This window comes from Buceros rhinoceros, unplaced genomic scaffold (assembly GCF_000710305.1).
Source record: "Buceros rhinoceros silvestris isolate BGI_N320 unplaced genomic scaffold, ASM71030v1 scaffold12004, whole genome shotgun sequence".
Taxonomy (NCBI): domain Eukaryota; kingdom Metazoa; phylum Chordata; class Aves; order Bucerotiformes; family Bucerotidae; genus Buceros; species Buceros rhinoceros.
This window is the reverse complement of record NW_010410109.1, coordinates 2381-13290: the sequence shown is the minus strand read 5'-3', so window position 1 is coordinate 13290 and position 10910 is coordinate 2381. Positions and strand designations below refer to the sequence as shown.

The window sequence follows — 10910 nt, the reverse complement described above, 5'->3', positions numbered from 1 at the left end:
ACCTTGCCATCATCAGGAACACCCAACTCTTCTGACAACTGGGGATGAATAATCCACTTATAAGCTTCTTTCAGCTGAACGATGTCATCCTTTGCCAAGGAAAGGCCCAGATTTCTGAATCACAAAGAAAAATAACTTGCACTGAGGTCTGTCTAACAGATACATGGCGTAAAATATTTCAAGACAAACTTAAGTAACTAGTGCCAGGTAAACAAGCAATGCACAAATAAAAGAGGGCAAAGTACTAGAGCAAATCAACCGTGGCATGAAAGAATGAAAGGCTGTTTCGCGACCTCCTGTAACAGCACCGAATCTCTGCACTGAATTAACAAACCAAGTGTTGAGGCCAGACCAGGATTCCAAGTAAGGAATTCCCAATAACCACAGAGGAGTTTGGCAGGGAGTAGCTAAAGGTGTGGCTGCTTGAGCCACCATCAGCTCAAGCACAGGGAGGACCATGTTGCCTCCTCCCGGCCTCTGGCCGTGCATTCCTGCCAGCACTTGCGTGTTGACGCCACGCAGCTACTTGCTAAGGAGCCTCCTGTCCAGCTTCCATCCCAAGTAACACCTTGGTTTGCCCCGCTTCTATTTGCCAGTGTTTTTTTCACTAGCATTTAAATTCTTTTAAATTCTTTAAATTCTTTTCTTTCTGTGTAAAAGAAGGTGCACTGAGGAAACTCACGTCATAGCTTCGTGGTAGATCAAAAGTTGCAAAAGCCTTTCCAGAGTCTACCTGGAGAAGAGCTGAGACAGAGAGGTGCACAAAAATCCTTTGTTTAAAAAGAAATACCCTCTCAGACTTATTTTTATTGTTAAAAGGACAATCCAGTCCTTCATTAAAGGAGGCCGTGAACTCCAGCAGGCACAAATTCCTAAAAGGAAAAGCCCAGATGACAGTCTCAGCTGACCCCTTTTAGGACAGGCTCAACTGCCTCTATAGGTACAAGACCAAGCCTTGACTCCTGTGTCTTTGCTGATGGAGGGGGAAGTTAAAAGGCACAGACGCCTGTAAGGATGGCAGCACGTGATCTCAAAGCACTGGTCTGGGAAGTTGCGGGGCAAAGCGTGTGTCCTATACAGACAGCACCAGCGGTAGGCTACGTGGGCAATATCTGCCCCACAGGGCCACATCCTCTCTCACGCAATTTAATGAAACAATTGTTTTTAAATTAGTTTCAAAAGTAGGAAGCGATTCATCACCTTTTAGTCTATTTTGAAATGGTATTTCCAGCCAAGAGAGCTTCAACCAAAGACAGAGAGTTCAGCATCCTCAGCTAACTTTGAGACAAGTGGATTTCTCCCCTCTTGCCCACAGACAATTTGTCCATTCAAAATGGCTCTAGTATGGTCTCATTCGGCCAGGAGTGAGAGTGTCTTGGCGTAGACAAAGAATGAAGCGTTTAAACTGATTTCAAAACACTGAGGTAGAAAAAGGAGGAGTCAAAACTGACTTGCACCCAGCGCACTAGTATCTTTTCTCACTACACTACTGACTTTTCACCATTAACCGACTAACGATTTTCAGTCACTGTTAAAGTAAGCTAAACCTGACACAGTGGCGAGATGAAGAGATCTGTGTTTCATTGTGTCTTCCATGTACACAAAGATTCTGGCTCACTGATGGCACCACGGCACCTCTCAGCACCATTAGGTTAACTCACAGCTCTGCAGCTGGGCAGACAGCCTGCACTCCAAATTGAAATGCCACGTCCTACTTAAAAACACACTTTAAGGCAAAAGGGATAAGAAACCCCAAGTAAGGTCAAACCAGGTTAAAAAACCCCAGCACACACAAAAACCTCGTCCTTCGTCAGCATCAAGTACGGACAGTTGGGCAAGACTATAAAATCAACTTCTGGCCTGGTCAACATTTATATAGACAAATGGTGTCTGTATAAGCTCTTGTCAGACAGACAGCAAAAGCTAGGGATGATAAAATATAATAAAAAATAATAAATAAAATGACAGCGCATCTCAATTCTCCATCTCCTCATGATCAGTTTTGAAGGTTCAAAGGAAGTTAAAATCTTGGCCGAGGACACAAGAAGTGAGACCACATATTCCACAACCATCAGCAGAAGGACCTTTACACGAAAGTGACTGTCCTGACCTCCAAAACACAGTATTAATTGCATTGGTTAAAATTTTCTCTTTCAAGCAGCTCCACTGCATTAATTGGTTTCTCATTTCTGCTGTGCTGGAAAAGAAATTATAGTATCTCTCCTTTCTCTAAATCTGGAGAACTCTCTAACAGAATGTTACGGGTTGAGGGTTGCCAAAATAAATTACTCACCCCATTTCCTGTTTTACCAGCAGCCAAGCAGCACGCTATAGGTCACCAGCCAAGCCCAGGAAGAAGAGAGAAAAAAAAGGCAAGTGAAAAGAAGGCTCAAAACTCCCAACAATTTGAGAGACTGCTAGAAGAAGGAAAAATGGTTTAAAAACTCAGGACAAAAAGGAATTATTAGGCTTTTAATTGAACTTTTGCTTTAGAAGAGGAAAGATAGAATTGGAGTTTGTTTTTATTTGTGAGACATCACTTTGCAATTCACCTCAAATCCCATCTGGCTTCAAAAAAAAAAAAAGATCAAGCTGCATTAAATACACTGTGACACTTGTTAGTAACACTGTAACGCTATAGTGTTATAACACTATAAAAGACTCTGACAGCATACGACAAACGCAACTAGCAGTTATCTACCACACCAAGAAATGAAAAAATAAATTGGCTAAATGGAAGGTATATGGAAACCGATTTGACATCGAAATTTTGTTTTTTTAAAAAAGCAAACTTAGTTCTCCTCCCTTATAAAAAACATGAAATAAAAGATACACGTGGTCTTGTAGTAATCACGAACGCTTTCCCCGAGGACTGCCCCCTTGTTCCAAGCACACCCTTTAGTTTAGGAGACACAGGCTGAGCATGAGCAACCTGAGGAACAGAAGGTGTAATTCCAGAAATCAGAGGGAGCTTTTAGTACAAACGCTCGAATTCACTAACCATTACTGATCACACAGCTTACGAAGACGTCATCTGAGCATCATGGGCAGATTCAACCTCCCATTCTCCTTTTTCATTCCCCCATTGCCCCTCTGTTGCTTTGTGCAGATCCCCTGTGAATGACGCTTTCTGCAACTCCTGATACGCTTCTTTGAGCAGAGGTTCCAAAAAATAATATTTGCTTTACGTGCGTGATCATAGGATAAGTCAGGGACCTCAGGAGGCCTCTCTCCAACCTGGGGCTTACACTGGGATTGACTATGAAATCAGACGAGGCTGTTCAGGGCTTGAAAACCTCCAGTAACGGAGACTGCACCACCTCTCTGGCCAACCTTCTCTAATACCTGATTGTCCTCAATCCATGCACTGTCAATACTTCCTCAAACCCTACTCCTCTCCTCTAGCAGCCTTATGTATGTAAAGAATCAGGTCCCTTAGATGTGACACTGCTCAAGAGAGAAGACCATGAACCATCACCTAGGTGTCCCAGCCAACAAATGGAACTCAGCGCTGTAAGAATTAACAGCGGTTATAAGGAAGGTCAAAAGCAGAATTAAAATTACCAGTGGAATGAAAGGACAATAGAAAATTACAAAAGTAAGCACAAAGGAGCAAGAGCCATCGAACAAGCCATTGACCTGAACCTTTCTATTAAGTCTTTAATTAAGTGGAAAAAATGGTGATGGTGGTCACAGGTACTCAGAAGACCTGTACAATGTTTCCATTTCAACAGAATGCCTAGCAGTGCAAAAACAATTAATAAGAAGAAAATAATTCCCCTCAAAACTTCCTAAAATGAAGCAACAAGAACAGTAACATTTTCAGTTCTTCCTCTTCTAACAACAACAACAACAACATACATTAAGACTGACAGGATACCGCTTGATTAATAGAACATACGCTGTCGATACACAGTCTGGACACCTCAAGAGGAATTCCAAACATCAAGTTGTTTGGCTTGAAACAACTACAATGACAAAAATCAGAATTAGTAGTTGTCAGTCTGTGGACTGCAGACTACTAGTAAAGTGCCAGAGGAAGGTGACACCATATGCCTGTTGTACCACCATATATACACATGCAACGTCCAAAAGAGCTGGTCTCTCAAAAGCAGCGACCACTTCAGAATTCTTCAGAGGTTTAAATCCCTTCCCTGTCTCTCATTCTTCACACACGGTGCTTTACAAATAGCCTCCCCTCAAACCCTGTCAGAAGAATTACCACCTACAGTCAAGGAAATAATTCTGATGAAGAGGTTTGAAAACATGTATCAAACTTAAAGGAGCCGAGCCAGGATCACATCAGCTTTTCATTGGTACTGGAAGGAACCACATGATAGATCTCCTTTACGTGCTGATAGAGAAACTCCATCAAAAAAAATGTCTATTATCCTTCCTATAAGAATGAGGGAATCCATAAAAAAAAAAAAAGAAGGAATCCTAATTATTAAGGAGAAAGAGGGATGGCAGAGAGAGGACACAAACTTTGTTAGATACTGATCACAAAACTGCACCCACTGAACAAAGTAAATTCAGTCATATTGTTGGAATACTGTTCGCTCAAATTGACCATGATTCATTTCCCTGCATGAGTAGAGAGTATGAGTAAGACTGCTTCACAAACCACCATGGAGTATACTGTAACCTTGTTTGCATAATAACCCAGATAAAATCATAAATAAAAATAGTTTTCAATTGAAATTCCTTGAACATAATTCTGAACTAGAGAAAATGACAACCGCAGCACTGGGTCTAGCAATCTGCGTTTGACAAATGCCCATTTAAAAAACCCCGTTTGCCTTGATTTAAAGCACAGGTAGTTTGCTACTGAGGCAGGTGGCTAATCTCGCTGCTTTCCCCTCTTTTATGGGGGTACAATTACAAAATAAAGAAAAATTCCGCATCTAAGTAGCTATGCTAAAATGAGACCACAGGTCGAATTTCACATCCTCTCTCTTTGACTTCAAAATTAAAAGAGAATTAAAGAAATTACTTTTCCCCTTCAGTTATGAGGGAACAATAGATTAGGGTACCGTGAGCACAGAAGCCAAAAGATCCCAAATTCCAAATCGCATTCAACCACCAAGCCAGCCAAACCCCCCTACTCTCTCCCAGCTGTACATGAAGCAAGGGATCAGCTCCCTTTACCTCGTAATTACTTTATGTTTGTGAAGTGGTTTGAAAATGAAAAATGCTCATTACAGAACTCAAGCCTGCAGGGCAATGCTCAACAGCACATATATTTCTGCTCAGGCACTATATTGATTACAAGCTGCAGGATATTATTCCAGTGCTATCTGAGGGATCGCAGCGGCAACAGCTGAAATACCATGTGCAATCCCAGCCACAGCATTTTTTCACTGTATTAGAAAAGAGCTTCGAGATGGGGAATTCCACGATGAGGTACAGACAGTCCTACGGGGAGTAATGACTACAGATGCTATTTGCATCAATGTCCTTGTAGTGAGTACCAGGATGATGGATCACAACTGAGACTCCAGTCATAGCCAACAGTCACCCTTCTGAAGGGCACGGCTCACTTCATATTCTAATATAGTTGTCTGACATAAACTTGGGACTCTTGTATTTATGATTTATTTTAATCAAATATCCTGCTTGTGGAAAGAGGCGATGGCTTCTTTGCATTACAGACACAAATACTATGCAAATGTACCTTTTATGTCCCACTCTTCTTCAGCTCCTACCGTACATTTCAGACTTGGCAGGATGACAACTGTCATAATTAAATTAGTTGAAGGTAATATTAAAAGGTGGTTTGATTTTTTTTTTATTTTTTTTTTTTAAAAAGAAGCCAGAGAAAATCTGTGTGTCATATAAAAGGTCAGGGGAAGGGAGGCTGTCTTTGGGGTGTCCTTTTCCAATAAAATGACGTGTGTTCTTGTACAGCGCTGTTCGAAGAACTAAAAGCAGAATTTACCCAAAGACCTCTTCTCTACACAAAGCGTTTTGAGGCATTTTGACATATTACATCACTTGCTGCTCTTCTGTAACTGTAAAACAGGAACTGCTTTTTCCCAATTTTTTTTTTTTAAGATAAACAGACAGGTGGTAAATAAACCCCTATGATTTTAAAGAGGATCCTTCTCCACCCATTTTCACCCCTTCAGTTAGAGCACAGCTACACAAACAGCTGCTTTAGCGTTTGGCAGGTCTGAAGGGATGGAATAGAAGGGACAGCAGGAACCTCCTAACGCAGACCTGCTCCCAGATGAACCAAAGCCGATTCCAAAGAGAACGGATCTGGTTTTGGAGCTTCCTACTCACTCGCCTCATGCCACCTATTCATTTCTGGAGCCACATCACAAGTTTTATCCCCTCGGTTGTACCAAGCACTGTAGTATTGTTTGTTTGCTCGAACGTAAGGATGAGATACCTTGAATAAAGCAGACAGACAGGTTAAAATTACATCTCATCCCTTTTATCAAACCAGTAATTTATTGCACTTGGAAGACCAAGTTATGATAAACTAATAAATCTGGGTTTCTACCAACTGCATTTGCCAAGTCATTTTCGTCAGTCCGCCCAGTCTATCATCAACATTTCAATCAGCAAGAGGAACTCTGAAGCAAACGATTTTTTGCTTCCACTTACAGCCAAGGCTGCCTCAAAAGCAGACAGAAACACTTGTCCTGCTTGTTCGGGTTCCTGTGAGCACATCACTGAGCTAGAACTGCAATGCAATAACACCCTCTACCGAGGCACTTTGGCAAAGACCCACAAGGAGGGTGAGGAAGAAGAGCAGCATCGAATTTTTCTTTCCTTGCCTCCGTCGTTACACGCTATGTCATTTTTAAGGTAGATAAACTATACCTGTCAAGCTAAAGGTGCATAATGGAAATGTTTTAATAACTTGGTGACATGGGGATTGCAGATGGGACTTAGCCAAAAGATTCTGTACATTGCTGCGGTTTTTGCTCACTGAGGCGACACCGAATAGAGCGAGGGAGGTCTCAGCAATACCTAGCAAAGGCAGGCTGCAAACAGAGAAGTCCCGATCAGTAGTACCCTAAGTAAGGCTCCTCTTTTCTTTAAACACCTAAGCTTACATGGTGCATCAAGCTGGAGTAAGTTTGACCTATGTTTGGAATTCTACAGAGCCTCATGGGCACACACACATGCGTCCATCTCCTCACCTAGCCCGAAAGTGCTTTTTTTGACCTATCTCATTTTTTGGATGACCATAAAATCAAATGGGAGTAAGGGCAGTTCATCCAGCCAGAAAGCACAAAGCAATTCGTCCCGGTATTATTTTATCGGACACAGTGGCAGCCAAAGCAAACACACCAACTATGCTTAATTTCAGATGGGAAGTAGAGAAGAATTTTGTGTTCGGGAAGACTTAGAATATAAGTTAGCACAGTGCAGCTATTACACCGGCATTTGCCCGAGATGTCAGAACCAACAGCACAAATCAACACTAAAAGTGCAGATTATTTAACAATCAAAGCATGCGGGATGAGAACAGACCTCACCACAGGTTATATATGAATACAAGACCACCTACGCTTCTCTACCATGTTCACTGAAGCATCTACTACAACTTACCACAGCAGGCATCTATGGTAAAGATTTACACGTTGCCCTTTAGAATAATACTTTTGCATCACTTTCTGTCAGAAAGCAGGGGAACGTCACAAAACATCTCTCAGCTGAGCAAAGCCAGTTGCTTTGCTGACGAAGCTATAGTATGCTTAGTATTCTCCCTCAATTTAAAAAACAAACGTACCAGGGTTATACACTCCTCCATGTTATCGTTATCCTCTCTAATTAAATGACTGAAACATAAACAATTTAAGTTTGATTAAAACTGCCATCAAAATCAGTGGTTTTACAACTGCCTTAAACTATAGTTTTACAAATCCAGACTTTCAACAACAGGTGACTATTACAATGCGTATTTTCACATCACTTAAACTGCTGAAGCTACAGAGTTCAGCTTCAAATTCCTTCATTTGTATTCTGCACTAACAATTATCACTCATTTCAGGAAAGGCACCAGCTGTGTGGTTCCTTCTCCGAGAAGATCCTCAAAGCAGAGCTGGCATCTGGACCAAAAGGAACAAATCACCAAGGGTTTAAAGAAACTCCTTTTAGATTTTTCAGATGTAAAGTAACTCCCAGGCTAACTGAAAACTGAAGCGGCTCAGACACTTTATTAATTTCAATACTACACACCAACAAGAGAAGGGAGAGCAGACTTCACTTGTAGCATGTGGTTTTGGTTGGTTTTTTTTTAACAATAGCAATTAAAAATCAAACAACCGCCAGCTTGTCCCTTCCACAGTTACTTTCTTTATCACGTGTTTAAGTTGTGAAGAAATATCTGTACACACTTACCTCCCTGACAGACAGCTGTGGGGGCAGCGACACAGAAAACACAAAACTAGTGAACTGGTAGTCGGCGGAATTAACCTTTTGGCACACCTGTAAGAGAAGGATTTGGATATTAAACCACAGCAATGGAACGGAGTCGGTCATCTTTAGGATGTTCTTTATTCTAGCGTAGTCACTGTAAATCCATGTTCGTACGCATTCAGAGTGGCCACACAAACCAGCGTAATCCCTAACTACTTACTGAAATGTAAGCTTTTTTGTTCTGTTAAAAAGGAATTTCCTAATTAACCGTATTCTAATTGCTATGAAACAACCAAACTTGTTATTTTAAGGCTAAGACCAATATACACCAAAATCTTAGTGCATAAATTACACCACGGTGACCAAAAGCTAGAAAGGCTGACTCAGAATGTCCTTCTTCGTAGGACTGATAGAATTCCACAACAATAACTATGTTTAAGACAGAACTAGCAGGTATCCACAGTATTCAATCATAATCACTCCCCATCATAAAAAAAAAAAAAAATCACATTTGTCACTGGAAATACAGTAAGAACCCAGACAGAGATTAAATATTTTAAAGCAGGCTAGCGAGAGCTGATGGCTCTACTGGCAGGAAACTTAAATACACACAGAGGAGTCCAAAACATCGGTGATTTAGTCAATGTTACAGACAAATTCTGAGCTTTCACAGTGAAATCAACATCTCAGATAAGGAAATTTCCTTATAGAATAGTCAGTGTTTGTGGTGCCTTAACAAATGCTGTCAGATTTTCCATTGTAACTCAAGAGAGTAACTCTGAAACAAGTCTTAGAAGTGATTTCTGTAAAAATACTTTGCCAATGGAAACAAAAAAGAAACATTATGCACTGCATCAACAGAAACTACATACTACGCTTTCTGTTTGGTCCCATTTTGACCTATATTTACACTACTGAACCAAATTATTTTGGTTCAGTATTTGCACTGCTGAGCATCTCAAACACAAGTGTGATTTCTCTAGCTGATATTTCCGTTTGTCACACAAGCGATTTTATTGCTCAGAGATGATGTCTGCAACACTCATTGTGTCCTTATTCTCTCCTAACTCATTCTCTCCACTATCTACAATCTGTTGTACCACCAAACACTTTCTTCCTTGTGGCATTCCAGATAGGAGTACATTGTACAACCAGACTGGTGCTGTATCAGGAACGTGTAGTTAAGCTGAAGAGCACAGCGGCTGATGCTGCCTCATTTTCCCTTCGTATAGGGAAAGGGAAGACAGGTCACTGTTTAGGGTGTGCAATCTAAGCAGCTGAACCTCCGATTATCTCCTAAATTCATGTAACCCCCTACCTGTTAGCCGTTTTCTTAGGAAAATGGGCTCCCAGCAGTCACTGCGTGGCACCTGCGCTGCTGATTTTTAAAAAGTTTCATTATGACGGGGCCTGGATAAAATATGGTCACAGGGACAGATTTTATTTCCCAGCTGCGCAGGAGGGATGCAAACACTGTCAGGGAGCAGAATGCAGCTGAACGGCGCCACCTACACTTCAAATACTCAAAAGAGGTCAAAGCTTTGGTTTGTTTTCTGGTATCTTTCTCTAATTGTTTAACTGCATCGTGTTTTTAATCACCAGCTCCATACTGTAGGCCCCAACATGCAGGAGCTCCAATAAAAGCACACGGAAAGACCAAAAAGAGGTAGTTACCTTCTGAACAAAGTCAGCCTCACAGAACTCCTGAAGAATTCCCAAACAGACGTTGCAGACCTTCGCGGCGGAGCTCTCCACTGCAGCATCTCCATCGGCAGTCGAAAGGGTTTGCTGGAGCTCTCCATTGTGGTTCACATCACCAGGCCCTTCTGCGGCGTGCTCAAGCCTGATTCTTTTACAAGGTGGATCAGCTCCGTCGAAACAAACCCTATCTTCTTTTTCTTGATTATTTCTCAGGTATTCTTTTAAATCCTTCATCAAATCCTAACACAAACAGAGGAATCATACTGTTGCTGTGTTTTCCTCTTTTCTCCCACGCTCCCATTCTAAAAGGCAGAACTAACCGTTCCCGTTTAGCCTTAGTGTATGTAATTAATAACTTGAAATTTGTAGCAAAAGACATCTCCACGATTAAAAAGCTGAGGGTGAAATTAAATACAGAGACGAAGAACTTCATACAAAGAGAGAAGCCTACAAAAATTAAAGAATGTGCTGGTGAGGAGAGAGAAGAATTACCTGCGTGTCTTTGAATTTCAGTAAGGGTGAGAGGGAGAGGCCAGACATAGTTCAGAAAGAAAGATTTATTAAAAGGTCTTCAAAGACAGCAGTTACTGTATTGTGGCAACTTAGGGGGAAATTAGGTAGAGACGCAAAAGAATAAAAAATGGCACACAGAATGAACAGTTTCAAATGATTGGCACAAAAAGGGAAAAGGATAAGGAAGAAAGACATTAAAAATTAACTCTGGAGGGTCTAACCATGAACAAAGGTGAAACAATCAAGACAGACAGCAGAAGGTGCAAGTGTAAAGACAAAGAATTAGACCAGGTCAATGGAGAGGTTTATTTGGGCTACAC

The 10910-nt window shown here is 41.3% G+C and overlaps 1 protein-coding gene across 1 annotated transcript in view; it reads right to left on the bottom strand.

Annotated features, from left to right (window-relative positions):
- Positions 1-10910, bottom strand: part of PUS10 (pseudouridylate synthase 10) — a 26801-nt gene that overhangs the window by 14965 nt on the left and 926 nt on the right. Inside the window, exons 2-5 of the mRNA XM_010135484.1 lie at positions 10051-10317; positions 8359-8445; positions 2294-2328; positions 3-114 (exon numbers count right to left, since the gene is read on the bottom strand). Of these exons, the coding sequence (XP_010133786.1) occupies positions 3-114; positions 2294-2328; positions 8359-8445; positions 10051-10317 (501 nt within the window). The remainder of the gene's footprint in view (positions 1-2; positions 115-2293; positions 2329-8358; positions 8446-10050; positions 10318-10910) is intronic.